The sequence below is a fragment of the Dioszegia hungarica genome (assembly GCF_025882075.1).
Source record: "Dioszegia hungarica strain PDD-24b-2 chromosome Unknown MKK02contig_16, whole genome shotgun sequence".
Taxonomy (NCBI): Eukaryota; Fungi; Basidiomycota; class Tremellomycetes; order Tremellales; family Bulleribasidiaceae; genus Dioszegia; species Dioszegia hungarica.
Window position 1 is genome coordinate 1037594 of NW_026515773.1, and position 15720 is coordinate 1053313.

The following is a 15720-nucleotide window of genomic DNA, read 5'->3' on the forward strand; positions in this document are numbered from 1 at the left end:
CTCGTGAGCTGCCTCTGAATCTCAGGCTATGAGTCTCGGTCGTACTTGCAGTGCTGGATAGCTATATAGATGGTGATGGTGCATGAGCAGAGTAAACGGTTCCAGGCACGCACGAGTTGATGCGGCATAAAGTTTTTGACTCAGCATGTCGAAAAAGTCCTTCTCGCCTCGACCATCTCCTGCTTTCATACATCACCATGAACATCGCCCAGACATCGCAGAGGGCACTACACGCCGTCAGGCTCGTGCTTCGGGACATGCCTAGTCCCAGCCAAACACCAAAAAGGCACTTCTCAGTAGCCGTCCACCCTTATTTCCCGCAACAACCCACTCTCCCCGCTCGTCCAAGCGTCAATTCTTGGGACCCGCGACACGCCTCCTCGGATGTCCCCACCTCAGACTTCCTCGAGCCATCCTCTGACGAATACTCATCCGCGGCACTCTCCCTCACCGCCCGGGAGCCCACCCTCACTCCGGAATGGGCGACCCTCTACCCCCTTTCCTCCACCCCTGCCATCCGCCCCCGCCCCCTCACTCGGCGATGCGACGCCCTCGCTCGTCTAGTCCATGACGGCGACATCCGCGCCGCCCGGTGCATGCACTACGAGCTCTCCGAGCTCCACGTTGGAATCCAGCGCCGGGCGATATACCTCACCGCGGCGGTCGCGGTACTCCGGCCGTCGGACAAAGGCAAGGCGGCCTTTCTCTTCTGGCTCGAGCTCGTCCCTAATCGGCCAGCCGTCCGGTCTCATCCTGGAATCAAGGGCGTCTGGAAACCCGTCGTCGATAGGCTTATCAACGAGTACTCGGCGGACAAGTCATTCCTCTCGGATTTCCTCTTCCTAGCGGCAAGGAAGGGAATTCTACCTACTGTCCTCGGCCCCATCATGCGGCATCTGGCGTATATTACCCCGGTGAGGGAGCTGCAGGAGATGATGAGCAGGCTGGAAGAGGTATACCTGGCGGGGACAACGTCGAGGCGGTCCCTGTCGACGAGGGCGGCTGCACATGCGGCGTATGCCCAGTTGAGGGTGCAGGAGATGCGGAACTCGTTCTTGCGGGCCGTGGCGGCGGCAGGGTGGAAATACCAGGCAGAGCATATGCTACAGGACGGTCAAGGGTGGACAGACTTCACTCGGGCGTACGTGGAGGAGAGAAAGGCGGTAGGTGAGGCCAAGGCGGAGCCGGCCTCAGACGCAGCGGTCTCTCTGGCCGAGCGGGTCCTCCGGGCCAAAGCGGGCAAGACATCGCCGAGCAATCTCGCGAACCTCATCGAAGCGCTGGAGATCAATCAACGCCCGCGCCTGCTGGAGATACTAGAGAGGCGGGTCACGGGGGGTGTGGACGATAGTCGGCGGGAAACATGGTGGCACGCCAAGATGCTCCTCGGTCGGCGGCGGGGATGGTCCAACCAAGACATCATCAAATTATTCGACCAACACTTCCTCTGGGTCGGGTTCCCACCTACCAATCTAGCCTTCGGTATCATCGATCCCGCCACATCTAAGTCTTATTCGGATACAAAACTCACCGCATCCCCTCATATCCTCAGTACGGTCTTCCGGGCGCTTCTCCCACTCCTTCCCTCCCCGCTCGAATTCCACAAATCCTACCTCTCCCTTTCGTCGACTCTGTCCCCCCGGCTCCGCCCGACGACCGTCACCCACATCGTCCTCCTTCGGGAGATCACGTTCCTCCAGGGTCCATCGGCCGGCCTGCTCGGTCTGCGCAATATGGTCGATGCGGGCATCCTCCCGAGCTTGGGGGTGTATGAGGCGATCCTCTTCTCCATGGCGGGCCGGGGCGAGTGGGCAGGTCTACAAGGGATATTGGGCGGCATGGAAGCTGGCGTAGAGATTGCGCCCGGCGTCAAGATGGCGGAGCCCCGAAAGGAGACGTATGAGGCTATCAAGGGGATCTTGCTCAAGGCGGAGCGGTGGGAAGAGGTACACGAAGTTGTAGAGCGAGCGGGCGCGAGGGGGTTCAAGTTGCAGGGAGTGGGCGAAGGGCAGGCGGGCGAGAGAGTGATACCAGGGGCGGCAGAGCCAGCCTTGCGCAGGAAGCATCCCAAGCGCTTGGTGGAGCCGGTAGTGGAGGTGGCTGCTGCGGAGGGTGAAAGAGTGGTGGGAGCAGTCAAAGCAGGGAGGGGCGGCAAAGAGGGCGGGGAGAGGGTGAGGCGGACAACCTGGCGATCTAAGACAGTGGCGAAGGCGGACAGGATGGGGGTGATCGGGGTGAAAGCGGGGAGCTTGGCTCGGGCTGTAGAATTAGAAGTAGAAGTAGCGTAGGCGAGGTAGAATGTAGACTAGAACAGGCGATGGGTGCTTTGTAGCTTATAGTGTAACTGGTAGACTGGGATAGAGTTGTAGATCTACTTGCATTAGGCTATATGGCTATGACTTCTACCAATTTAGATCCCTCGTGCCATTACTGCTCTGCTTGCTAACTACTCTGGGTCTACGCTCTGCGCTAACTAAGTCCTGCCGGTCTACCCACTCCTCCACCTCTCTACACTACTTCTCCTGTCTCACCTCAACTCCCTCCCCCTCCAATCCCTCTGCCAACCCACCCACGGCCCTATCCCACGCCTCCTCCCTGATCGCCTCCGCCCGCTTCTGATTCGCGCTCATAGGGTACCCAAACCGCATCTCCTTGGGTGGCTTCCCAAATTCCACCATCTCCCCTCCGTGCACCTCGCGATACTTGTCCGCCAGATACGTTTCGTCCGCCTTGGTCCATTCTGACCGGATGAGGGAGATGCCCACGATGTCCGCCGAGGAGAGGGAAGCGGATGACAGGTGGGTACGGAGGTTGAAGGGGGATCGGTCAGTGAGAGGGGAAGAGGAGGATGGCTGGCGGAGGACGATGAATGCGTATCGGTGCTTCCCGGTGCCTTTTGCGGGGAGGGGAGGTTCCCACTCGAGGTGTGTAGTACCGGGAGCAGTGAAGAGGTCCGTCTCGCCCGATTGGACCGATAGGGGGATGTCCGATTTGGCGTATAGGACCCGCTGGACGAAAGATTGGGTTTCCGGCGAGGGGTGGTCCGTGTTTACCACGAGCAACGTATACAAGCCCTCCTCCTTCCCCTCCTCTGGGTGGTGGAACAGCTGCAACGACATATTTGGTGCATCCCCCCACTTCGCCGCCGACTGCATACTCCCCGGCTCCACCTCCTCCCCTTCCAGCCTTATCGTCAACGGCGCCGTCCCCTTCAATTCCGGCACCAGATCCGGCACGACTCCCATCTGATGTATCCGCTGCATGAGCAGATCGAGCCCTCCCTCCTTCTTCCACGCCCGCTCCGCCAGATGACGCATCACCGCCTGTCCCATCATCCCTTTGCCGCCCGTCTCGCGGAACGTCCGCCGTGTGAGTGGATCGTTCACATCCGCCGCTATTTCCAGATGTTCGATTTGCGCCGCTGGGGCGTTGGTCGATCGGAGGTGTGTGATTTGAGAGAGGAGGGAAGAGCAGTGAGAGGAGAGGTAGGAGAGGGCGGCATCGTATGCTGGATTCTGGCCTGGAGGGAGGACGGGCTGGAAGGAGGAGGATGGGCCGGGTTCGGACGAGGACGTGGAGTTGGAGTTGAAACGGGGGAGAGTGGCTGGGTAGGTCGACCTAGGCAGGCTAGCTGTGGCTATACGTGCGGATGATCTTGCTCTCATACTGGGCTGTATTGGTGATGATATGTATGCAAGGCATAGAGCAGAGCAGAAACGCCGCCAACTTTTAATTGCCTGCTCTATCCCCGACACGTGGCACCCATCCAACTCCTCATTCCGCCGGAACCCTTCCTTCTGTTGTGGTGGTCGAGGGTGGCAAAAAGATATGGGGGGCTCAAGGTGCTTCATCACATGCACCTCATTGGCCAAACCCGGGGTTCTCTCTGCCTAAGCCACTCCCTGTACAGCTCTCGCTTAGGGTCTCTGAGGACTACCAGCTAGGATCTAAACCCAACCCCACGCCCGGCCACGTCCCACGATGAGGTGAGTCGTGACCGAGTGAGGCTTTGTTTGCTTGTGTTAGAAGGTTGATGACGGTTGGAGGGGTTGTCGAAGCGGGAATGACTTGCGTGCCTAGGCAACACTGTTCCAAGCCAACGAGAAAGTGACCATTATGTATTCGGACATTCGCGGCCGCTCAGGTTCCTAGTCGTAAGTCAAGTTAAACAAGTTTCGGTTTTTCGAGGCAATCGATGGTCGATGGGCAGCGGAGCCCGGTGAAAGCTATGCTTGCGCAGCCGAGATGGTGACCTCTATCCTTGCGACTTGCGCTGTTTCCGGCGTTCTGAGATGTGGCATATTGCCACCCATCCATGGCGGATTTGCTTCCTCTGTGATCTGAGACATTGCTGTCGGAACAGTATATTGCCTCTTGGTCTAGGGTCGAAAAGTCAATAGGGTTGGGCTAGCAAGATAGCAAGAAACAGCGAGGCTTACTCAGTACGTACATCATGGATCGGCACAGGGACTACAGTGAATTCGAAGCAAAGAAGGCGCAATGCTAGCTTCATCATCGCCGCCGCTTTGTCCTCCTATTCTCTCTCTTCTCTCTCATACATTACAGCAGTCACATCACTGTCGTAGCCTTCATCATCCTCTTCGTCATCTGTGTCGTACTCGACTCCATCTGTGTAGAAACTAAAACCGTCAGCTCAGGCCAAGATGACAGACAGACGCATCCATGGGTGTGGGTGTCCCCACTGCTTGATAAATGACAACAAATGCAAACTCACTCGAGTCCCTCGCCAAAGATCGGCCAGCGGTCCTCGCATGCTTCCGGCGACCCCTCACCGGTCACAGGATCATACGCCTCCAGCCAGTCTTCGAATCCCTTCAAGCCATAGTGACCTCCCCACTCAAGATGGGCAATACAGTCCTCAAACTCCCTCTGACCTTTGCTCCTTTTGTACTCTGCCGCCCAGCCAGGTACCAGCCGGTCCATCTCCGCCATGTATACCTTCCGGAGTATCGTCTTCTCGAAACGTTCCCTCGACTCCCAGTACAAAAGTGATACTCCGTCGAGATCCCCGTGCTCCTCCGGATCATCCAAGTAGAAGCTCTCGGCGGGTCCGTACTCGCTCCGGCGGGGCCTGAGTTTCTGTTTCATGGTCATGAGGACACCCGGGAACTGGGTGCAGTACCAGAATGGCACAGCACACACATGCTCCCAGTCGAGAACGGCCATGATGACGCCGTCCGAATCGACCATAATGTTGCGCTCGCTGAGGTTGTGGTGGAAGAGCATGGTCCGCTCGGATCGATGTCTAGGGAAGACCCGAGGGAGGTGCTGGATAAGGAGGGAGATGATGCCGAGATCTCCCTCGCAAAGGACCGAATTGTCCTCGAGGGATTCCAGATCCTTCGCGCTGAGCCCGGATGCCAACTTGGCCGTTCGGTAGAAGTGTAATGACTGCTCAGTGCGAGCTTGGAGCACTGCCAGTCTGTGACTCAGCCAGTCCCGAGTGGACAAGTACGGACCGAGCGGGAGACCCGCGTTGGCGCCGAGAAGGTGCAATGGCGTGGTCGGCCGGCCGAGATTATGGGTTGTGATGTAGTCGAAGCCGGTGTACAGGAGGATGATGCGGTGGATGAGGACAGCGATGACCGCGTAGGCGAAAGCGAAGGGGAGGATGACGCAGGTGAGGACTGTGTGATGATGGTCTTCCGCTTCTTTGATAGGGACGACCGAGCCGATGGCATGCAAGCCGAGAGTGAGGAGCTGGGCTTGATATCCCGCAAGTCTGTTTTTTAGCGCGAGGCAGCAAGCATCAAAACTGGCATATAAACATACTGCTCTGTCATGGCCCTCTTGGCCACCATCGGCATCTTTCGCCAAGCCTCAGATAGTCGTCGACCTGGGACGATCTCCATCGATACCCATGAGAGCCGGAGCTCGTTGTGGCTCGTGGCGTCGTAGGAGAGAACGCGAGGAATGGGTATACTCGTCTAGGTGGTCAGCGACGGCACAACCCAATCAATAAAGGGGAGCTTACCTTGTCTCGGATGAGCCGCATAGTAGTCACCTCGCTCATCGTCCTGGCGGGATCGAAGGGCAGAGCTACACGAATGATGTAGCTGGCCTCACCGACATTCACCTTGTATAGCTTGTTTAGCGCGCCTTCCTTGAAGAATGTGACCGAGAGGTCGGCGTCCGGAGGGATGGGGAAGGTCTTGCGGGCTATGAGCTCAATGGCGGAGTGTTCCGGCTCGATGGACCACTGCGGGTCGTATCCGTAGCTGAATCTCTTTACCCACTTGAGGCCGGAGGTTGGAGCTATCGAAGGGGATGTGGAATCGGCCATTCTGTGCGAGCCGGAGGATATTTGCTGTGATGATGTGAGGCTGTGGGTAGATTTGTGGAGGTAAGGGAAGGAGGTATGGGTAGGGATGATGACAGGAGGGAGAAGGCAACTCCGGCCCTCTTTATAGCTCGTCAACGCGGTACGAGTCGGTTGTACCAGCCCCGTTTGCGGTCGGATCCGGCCATAGCCTGTTCATGATTCGTGTACGAGCCGTGATCAATGACGCGATCCCACTTCGCCCCATTCACTATACCTCCATCCTTTAAGACCCTCTACCCGCCTCTCCCCCTTCTCGCTCGCTCCAACTCCCTCTCTCTCCGCTCTGGCGGAGCCGGCTTACAGCTTGGTGCCACATTCCGTCCCGCCACACTATTTATGCCGTAATCGCTTACGACGCGAATCTTTCACCCAACCACCTCTCTCCTTCACTCTCCTCTTACACCCACCATCAACAACACCCAAAATACAGCTACAACACACGCCAAAGCTAGCTCAGCCAGTCCTTATAACGCTCATACAGCCCACGTACCCGGTTGCCGGGCGTCGGAATGCCCGACCCCACCCTCCCCGTCCTCCCGACCCTTAAGCGACCTCGCTCCTCCTCCAACCCACCCTCGCCTACCGGCTCTTCCAGCTCCAAAAAGGCCGCGTCGGAGGACACGAACGGCTCTCCCGTACCCGCACTGGAAGGCTCGGTACGGCTCGAGGTCTCCCCGCTGGCAAACTCGACGCTGGTGGAGGAATCCATGACAGGCATTGAGGATCACGCGGGCGAGGCTGTGGGGAAGGATGCAGCGCGCACGGACGTGGATGGGGATGGAGGAGAGTGGGTGAAAATGACGGAAGATGTTCATCTGGATGGTGGCAGCAAAGGGGAAGGTGCCGACGGCGGGGAAAGAGCTAAGCGGCTGGGAAAGGAGAAGTACGTTGAGCTGTACAACGAGCTGCTAGGTGAGTTTTTCCCTATCGATATTTTTGTGACCTTGGCTTATGGCCAGGATCATCGCCCCCGCCTTTCTACGCATTCAACCGGTACTACATCATCCCCGCCAAGCTCCGAGACGACCTCAAATCCGCCGCCTTCAGCGATGAGGCCGAGTCCGCTAGCAGCGCGGTCAAGCTGGACATGGCGCCCCTGCTGGCCGACCTCGAGGGGGAAGAGGTCTATGTTATCGACAACCAGAAGAACTCGGACGGGACGACCTCATTGGCGCCGAAGGGCACAAAGGAAAGGATATGGAGCTTGAAGATGGGTCTGCAGGAGGACGAGGACTTTGTGTACATCAGTACATCGGGCTGGAAGACGCTTGCTACGGCGTGAGTTCAGATGTGCATGATTTATTGCCGCAGAAGCTGACTATATAGGCTGGGAGCCGAGAGTGGCCCTTCTCTGTCGCGCTTCGCTATATCCGGCAACCGCATCCAGCTTACTCTCCCCATTTACACCCTCTACCAGGTACAAGCTCCCGGCGGTCCCGCACCCATTCCTACGGCTGCGCCTATCCGCTTTACCTGCCCCACCGAAACCCTCATCCCTATCTTTGTCCGCCTCCTCCGCTCCCTCGTCGCCGAGACAGCCACAGTCGACAAGAGCGCCGCCTACCGTGTCTGGGCATTCGAGACGCTCATGGCGTTCGACAACAACGACCCCGCCGCCAAGGCCGCGTTGAAGTCTAGCACGATCGCGCCGGCGCTCATTCCAGGACTGGCGGGCAAAATGGTCGCTTCCTCGGGCGAGACGGACTCGGCGGAAACCTGTGCCAGCCGTAACTTTGAGGACGGTGATTCGTTCATCCTCGAGTTCGGCAAGAAGCTCGGCGGAGACCAGACAGACTGGGTCATGGACGTCAGTATGAAGGGAGAGGCGGTCGTAAAGCCTACCATCAGCATGCCGCCTGTTCCTACCGCTCCATCGCCACTCTTCTCGCAGCCTGCCAAATTCCCCGGTAGTGCTCCCACCACATCCACGGCCGGCGAGAGCTCGTCAACGGGGATGTTTGGGATGACGACCCGGGCGCAGACGAAGAAGGTGGCCAAGACCAGGGGTCTGGTGGGACTGGTCAATCTGGGTAATACCTGCTTTATGAACTCGGCGACTCAGTGTTTGAGCAACACCGTCGAACTCTGTGACTACTTCCTTTGTGAGTTGTGCACTTCCTGTACGGAAGGGACATAGCTGACATCTCAGCCGGAGTCTACCGCGAAGAGCTCAACCGGGACAACCCTCTTGGGATGCACGGTCAAGTCGCCGAAGCCTTTGGCGGCGTCGTCGAGTCCCTCTGGTCGCCAAACCCTTCATCCTCCTTCTCGCCCCGTCAGCTCAAGGGGACGACATCCCGATTTGCACCCCAATTCGCCGGGTACGGCCAACACGACACCCAAGAATTCATCGCTTTCCTCCTGGATGGTCTGCACGAGGATCTCAACCGGATCCAGAAGAAGCCGTATGTCGAGAAGCCGGACTGGAAGGCGGGTGGAGGCAATAAAGAGTTGGCGGAGCTGGGCAAGGAGTGCTGGGGCGGGTACAAGAAGCGGAATGACTCGGTCATTGTCGATCTGTTCCAGGGGCAGTTGATGAGCACACTAGTTTGCCCAGAATGCCACAAGGTCAGTTTACCCGCGGCGGGAGGTCGGACAGGCTGACTTGGCAGGAATCGATCACGATGGACCCGTTCATGTACCTCACTGTCCCTCTGCCGATCGCTCAACATCGCGAGCTCAAGTACGAATACCTCTCCCGGGACCCGGAAAAGCCGATCGTCAAGGGCAAGCTCCTCATCCCCGCCAACGCCTCCTTCTCTCAGGTCAAGGAGAAGCTTTCTGTCCTGATGAAATGCAACCCCAATCATGTACGTCCTTCCCACATCCCAGGAATATCGCTGACCACCAGCTCCTCGGCTTCGACCTGTGGAAAAACGGCATATATGCCTGGTACAACGACTCCGACCATAACGGTGAGGCGAAAGATCACGATGTTCCCGTCTTCCAGGACGTTGGCGTCCCCACATCCACTACGCGCAAGTCCACCGGGATCCTTCCTACAGACGGCTCGATCACTGTCCCCGTCTTCACCTTCCGGATCCAGGAGGGATACCGCGGCCGAGCTGGCGACATACCCGACCAGGGCGATATCATGCCATTCTTCATCACGCTCTCACGCGCCGAGGCGGCCGACGCTAGCGCTGTCCGTGAGGCCATCGCCAAGGGGTATGCGCGCTTCATCGAGGAGGAGGCGTACGCTGGTATGTGGGTACCGAGCGGGTCCAAGCATGCTGGCGTGCCATCCGTGCAGGAAGAAGGGGAGGGTGCATCGAACGGGGTCGCAGCGGGACCGGAAGAACACGTCAACGGAAACGGTGACGAGACCAAGGTTGCCGAGATCCCCGTACCAAGCGAAGGATCCGAGCTTGGCTCTCGGCCGGCCTCACCGCTCAACGAAATCCACACCACGTTGATCCGGAACAACGCGTCCTCGGCTTCGCTCTCCACCCTCGCGTCCGTCAAATCCGGCAAGATTGTCCCTCGAGGTGATCTGTACAAGGTACACGTCGCCGACGCGTCGACTGGCGAGGGTGGTTCCAGCCTGGGGCTGTTCAAGTCCAAAGACACCGTCGTCCCCGTCTACAAAGGCGGTAGTCCCAGGCAGGCATCCAACAGCTGGTCGTTGCTCGAAGCTAGGCGGAAGGCAAAGAAGAATCTCCTGGGGAGGTTCACGAGCGGGATCTCGTCCATCGTGGGAGGGAGCTCGGGCGAGGACGCCGAAGCGTCTGCTGCAAACGGTACCAAGGAGAAGGAGAAGGAGAAGGAAGGCGCGTCGTCCGCTCTCGTCGTTCGTCCCGGCGAGGCGATCTTTTGCGAGTGGTCCATCCCAGCATACCAGGAGTATCTCCAGGGTGGCCTCCGGCCGGAAGAGGAGTTCGTCGATCCGGCGATCGAGAAGGAGCGGGCAAAGAAGAAGGAGGGCAAGTCGATCTCGATCGAGGACTGCCTGGATGAGTTCTCCAAGCAGGAGACACTCGGCGCGGACGATCTCTGGTTCTGCCCCGTCTGCAAGAAGCACCAGGCGGCGACCAAGCGGCTCGAGATCTACAAGGCGCCCGACATTCTCGTCATCTGCATCAAGCGGTTTGGATCGTCCCGTCGACTCTCGGACAAGCTGGATAATCTGGTCAACTTCCCCATTGAGGGTCTGGATTTGGAGGAGCGGATCGGCGAGCGGAAGATTGCCAAGGAGATGAAGCTGTCTGCGGCGGAGGCGAAGGAGTTTGGGATGGAGGGGGATGACGAGGAGAGTTGGGTGTATGATCTCTACGGAGTGGATAATCACTTTGGTGGTCTGGGCGGGGGTCACTACACTGCGTTCTGCAAGAATAAGGAGGATGGCGAGTGGTACAACTATGACGACTCGCGAGTGTCCCCGGCGAGCGTGAGCGGAATACAGGTGAGCTGGGTCATGCGCAAAAGCCAAGCAAAGTAGGATCGCAGCTGATCATATAGACGCGCGCGGCCTACTTGCTGTTCTACCGTCGGCGGACCGTCCGCCCCATCGGCGGTATCTCTCGCATCAAAGCCGAAGAGGCACTCTCACGCAACCCATCCCGCGCCGTCTCGCCAGCACCTTCATCGCCTGTCATGGCGCGGCCGCCGCACCCCTTCCCCTCCAATCTTCGAAGCAGCTTTGAGCCTGCCCAGTCCTCTTCATCACCCGCCGACTCTCGGGGGTCTTCGTCCCCCATGACCTCCGACGACGGCCGGCTTCCCAGCTACTCTCAGCGAGGGACGCACAGTCCGCCCACGTCTTTCAACCGCTCTGGAGACAATACGACGTTGCATCTCAACGTCGACTCGAGCGACGAGGAGCTCCAGACCAACAAAAAGTTCACCACTCAAAACTTTGTCACCTCGGGCATGCCATACGGCGAAACTCAGTGGGGCGTATCTTCGAGCCAGGCGGGGCCTGCACGCTTCTCGTTCGGTACAGATCTCAACAGCAGTCTCCCCAGTCCGCCAGCGTCCGATGACGGGATGAATTACGACAATCTGCGGGCGGCCACTCAGGCGCAGTTCCGTGGACCGGTCGCGGAGCATCCGGCGACCGAGGCGCTTGCTGCGGCGGATGTGACAGACACTGTGTCCGAGGTGGACTCGCTGGAAGTCATGATGGGAAAGAAGACCGGGGAGAAGGTTGAGAGTGGATTGGGAGAGGAGTACGGTGTGATCGCACCGGAGAAGGAGGATGAGGGGATGCAGGTCGATGGAACGGAGGTGGATGCGGGAGAGGACTTGTCGGCGGGAGGGGAGAAGAAGGAGTAAGCCCAGTAGGGAGGAGTGTATCTAGTATAGTATCCTGCGGCAGGGAGTAAAAGACCATCCGGTCCAGTGGAAAGGTATCTTATGCCTCACATCAGTCTTGTATATAGTTCATGCAGTCTTCTGGCAATCCCATCGCGCGGAAGAAAAGACCAAGACAACAACATGCATTGTCGCATCTATTGTACACGTTGAGCTATGTTATCATGTGCTATTTGGCGTTCTGATCGGAGTGTCCTTCCCCTCATCCTGCTTGGGTGGGACATATACCTTGCTCGCTCCGTTCTGCTTCTTCGCCGCGCCCACCGTCCACGTATCCACCTTGGTCATCGAGATGGACGGGGGTAAGGGTGGTGTTATGGGCCGGACCGCCTTGACAGGTTGATCCTCCTCGTCATCCGCATCCTCCCGCCGCTGCCGTGCCTCTTGCAGGAATTTTAGCCGCCCCTTTGGTCCTCCCGCCGCATCTCCCGCTGGCTTCAATGGCGCCATATCCATCCCCGCCAGCTCCGCATCGACGTCAACATCCATCATGCTCTCCTCCGCATCATCGCCAGCCTCCTCTGGATCGTCCACGCCGAAGATGTCGTCCAGCTCATCCGCCTCGGCACTCGTCCGTGGCGTCTCCAGCACCGTACCCGCCGAGGTGGACGGTGTGGCTGCCATAGCGGAAGGAGTTGAAGCGACAGAGGATGAGGCGTGTTTCGAGCGGTGCCGCGATTCCGAAGCAGATGGGACGGGCTTCAATTTGCCCTTCTCCTTCAAGCGCTTCATGAGTTTATGGGTGAACTCTTTGGTAAAGGCTTTGATCTTGGCCTTCTTGTCATCTGAAAGGGTAGGTTTGCGGTGGTTGATATAGCTGGTATGCCGCTTCTCCTTTTCGAGGAGGACGTTTGCGCACTGCAAGATCAGCTCAGATTTTCCAGGCCATCCAGCTGAATAAGAAGACTCACATCACGGGCGTACTTCTTGAACGTTTCCTTCTCAAAGACATCCCTATACTTGCTCATGCTACTCACCACCACCTCGCCAATGAGCTTGGCCATTCGCTTCTCCTTGCGCTCCTCCGCCTTCTGCTTGATGTCGGCCTCGCCGCCGTACGAGCCAAGATCATCATCCGCATGACTGATCTTGGCCCGCTTGGCTCGATCCGGCGTATCCTCATCGCGACGAGCAGAGGAGCGCGAGCTCTCCGCTGGGCTGTCGACGCCAGCGGATTGAGGGGCTGGAGTAGCCGCGGCAGCTGCAGCCGCTTGCTGCTGTGCCAGCGCGATGATGGCGTCAAGCTTTGAGCGGTCTCGGGCGACGGTTGGATTGGGCTTTGTGTTTGACGGCGTGCTAGGGGGAAGGGGTGGACGAGCGAAGGATGGTGGAGGTGGGCGATACTTGATAGGCGCGACGGTGAACTCGACGGTGTTCGTGTTCTCCCACGCGTGTGGTTTGCGATGCTCGGTACTGTAGGTGAAGGGCTGAGCCTCGGCCAACGTCTGGGTATTGGCATCGTCCTCGGCGTCCAGAGAGGCGATCTTGGACACCCGAGCGATCTTGTAGGAAAGCTCAAGAGTGGCCCACTGATCCAGGAGCTACTTAGTCAGCTTTGACCAAGTCATATCGATAGGCCTGATGACTCACAAATTGCGCCAGAGTGCTCAGCTCCGCGTCATTTCCCCCCTGCAAGCGCTTGACCGGCTCCTCAATGTTCGAGTCCTCGATCTTGTTCCGCAATTGTAGCTTCCACCTCGTCATACTTTGCAGTGCCTGGCTGTCAGCGTAGCTGGCGCTGTTACCGATCTCGATGACTCACCAATAGGACCAGCTCTCGATTTTCCCCTAGCTCCGTCAGGATCATGAACATCAAACTGAGACCGTGCATCCGAACGAGTTGTCGATGTATGGCGTAATCCTCTGTCATCTATCGGGTCAGCGGGAGATCATGGAAGGCTTGCTGGAATACTCACCGCAACCCGCTCGAGCAGCATCCGCATCATCCGCTGATTTTCCATACTCTGCCGTATTGCCGCGGCGACCTTCTGCACCTCGGGCTCGATGATCGGATTCAGCACAGGCTGAGAGTGTCAGCTTTAGCCATCCGGATATCAGATAGCCATGTCGACTGACGGTAAAGTCCTCATCCAGATGTCTAGCCTTCTTCTTCTTGGACCCTTTCATCCCCTCCGCCTCGACCTGATCCGTGATACCCAGAGCATCCAGGAAAAGATCATTGATACCACCAATGTCCGTCTGAGTCTTGCCGCCGATATAGCCAACGCAGCCTGGCTCGCCACAGTAGCATATCTGTGCTTCGTGGCTGGATTAGTCAGCTCAATTCGGGCCAAAGATAGCTTTCTGAACTCACCCATATCGATCCACGTTGTAGTTAAAGGTGATCTCCTCATTGTGATGTATATCCCTCTTGGCGAAGATACCCATCCGCAGCCGCCGCCCTACAACCCATTTCTGGACTTCACAGTTGGGGTTACACGAGTGATTTGCAAATCGGCCGATCCCACCCTTCTTCGTGGCATCGATGTACTGAACAAGTCAGCTTGCGTTGCTGCGACTGCAGGCATATGCTAAGCTCACCTCCTCCTTCTGCAGCATCATAAAGTAGAAGTGCTTAATCCCTTCCTCCCCATAGCTCGCCATCCGCTTTCGAAAGGTAGTCTCGCCGACGACTTCTCCTATATACTCGTAGATGAGGTCACCACTACGTGCTCAGTGCTGATCATCGATGAATCTGTGGGCTAAGATGGGCTCACGCTGGGATGTCCGAACCAGCTCGTAAGCCAAATCCCTTCAACTCCGTCTTGACGATCTCGAGGTCGGCAAACTCCCGCTTGTTAAAGCTGACAAATCAGCTCTTCCCTCCATGCTGTCAGGGTAGCGTATGCTCACCGTTGATTCCTACATTGCCCCTTCGCCCTGCACTGGTCTGCGATGCATTCGATGAAGATAGCCCGATTGACACAGTCCGAGTGAGATCCGCACTGCTCACTGTCCGGATTTCCTGCTCGCGTCAGCCTCTTCCCGCAACAAGTCCGGAGGACCGCATCTCCCTCCGGTCTGTACAACCTCCTTCTGGCAAGCCGTCCGAGCCTTATACGAGTCTAGCCAGGAAGAGAGCTTACTCCGGTCATATACACAATCGCAAACCATCATCTCATCCTGCTCCTTGCTCGCTCCCATCCTCTTTGACTCGTACACACACTTCTCCAGCACCGCAAAGCTCTCGTGCGCCTCATCCCATGCGCTAGGCAGGTCCGCAATGAGCGGCGGTGCGAAGATCTCCTTCTCCTTCTTGGCCTTGCCGTTTCTGCGCGGCGTCTCCTCGTCGTCCTTTCCGCCTCTACCGACCGACTGGCTGCGAGAGGTCATCCCGGCAGACAATGGCGGGGTATCTGGCCGAGGTGTTGATGGTCCGCTCTCGTCCGCATCGGCCTCGGCGTGCAGCGCATCCCAGAATCCCGTGTCCATCGCAGTGGAAGTACCGGGCAGCTCGGGGGTAGCGAGCTCCGCCGAGCGGGAACTGGACGAGTCCACTTCGGTTTTCGCGTCGGACATGCTATATAGGCATCACAGCTATGCTGAGGGTGCTCTCTGGGGTGCTACACGAGAGGTATAGCTATGGTATAAGAGGATGTACAAACGAAAGATACTCTTTGCACGGCCATAACACAACACACAAATATTGATCCCGCTAATTGGGTGGCAAAAGGTTAAAGTGGCACCCGACCTCAGCAAGGACCTCAGTAACCGGGCCTGCTCATCAAGCGCAGCGTATAGCGACCCTGGCATGCGCAGAGCTGGACGGAACGGGTCAGTACGCGGTCAGAGATGCTGAGATGTTGGAACAAATGACCTCGGCCTGCATTGTCAGGGACGACTGGGTGGGGCGACGCGCTAGACCGGTGCCTCGCAGGTCTGAGAATATCACGACTGTCAAAATCAGCATGATCTCGATTGCGTGGGATAGAAGTAGGCATGGGCATCCAGGGAACGTGACATACTCTGATAAGTTCGCTCGACGATTGGCCAGCCATCCCCTCCGTCCCGATTACCCGCCCTCATCCCATTCTCGCAAGCAGCTCCCCAGCCCTCGACATCTG

The 15720-nt window shown here is 57.9% G+C and overlaps 5 protein-coding genes across 5 annotated transcripts; 2 read left to right on the plus strand and 3 right to left on the minus strand.

Annotated features, from left to right (window-relative positions):
* Positions 1–197: 197 nt before the first annotated feature.
* MKK02DRAFT_28586 (uncharacterized protein) lies at positions 198–2288 on the plus strand (the record flags this gene model as incomplete). The annotated part of the gene is made up of 1 exon (XM_053087597.1): positions 198–2288. The coding sequence occupies one exon, from the start codon at positions 198–200 to the stop codon at positions 2286–2288; it is 2091 nt and encodes a 696-aa protein (XP_052943603.1).
* Positions 2289–2549: 261 nt separating this feature from the next.
* Positions 2550–3581, minus strand: MKK02DRAFT_12434 (phosphatidylethanolamine-binding protein; the record flags this gene model as incomplete). The annotated part of the gene is made up of 1 exon (XM_053085521.1): positions 2550–3581. A coding segment is annotated over one exon (1032 nt), but the record flags the coding sequence as incomplete, so codon positions are not given.
* Positions 3582–4731: 1150 nt separating this feature from the next.
* Positions 4732–6304, minus strand: MKK02DRAFT_38489 (phosphotransferase enzyme family-domain-containing protein; the record flags this gene model as incomplete). Its single annotated transcript, XM_053090125.1, has 3 exons — positions 4732–5743; positions 5794–5948; positions 5996–6304. 3 exons carry the CDS (start codon positions 6302–6304, stop codon positions 4732–4734), a joined length of 1476 nt encoding a protein of 491 aa, XP_052943605.1.
* Positions 6305–6852: 548 nt separating this feature from the next.
* MKK02DRAFT_17076 (uncharacterized protein) lies at positions 6853–10918 on the plus strand (the record flags this gene model as incomplete). Its single annotated transcript, XM_053085730.1, has 8 exons — positions 6853–7011; positions 7045–7255; positions 7303–7621; positions 7670–8445; positions 8493–8911; positions 8956–9153; positions 9195–10745; positions 10802–10918. Coding segments are annotated over 8 exons (3750 nt in total), but the record flags the coding sequence as incomplete, so codon positions are not given.
* Positions 10919–11818: 900 nt separating this feature from the next.
* Positions 11819–14989, minus strand: MKK02DRAFT_17949 (putative histone-lysine N-methyltransferase; the record flags this gene model as incomplete). The annotated part of the gene is made up of 12 exons (XM_053085866.1): positions 11819–12004; positions 12140–12514; positions 12568–13197; positions 13247–13372; positions 13419–13526; positions 13573–13680; positions 13733–13922; positions 13971–14146; positions 14198–14321; positions 14374–14460; positions 14510–14621; positions 14743–14989. 12 exons carry the CDS (start codon positions 14987–14989, stop codon positions 11819–11821), a joined length of 2469 nt encoding a protein of 822 aa, XP_052943607.1.
* Between the last annotated feature and the right edge of the window lie 731 nt (positions 14990–15720).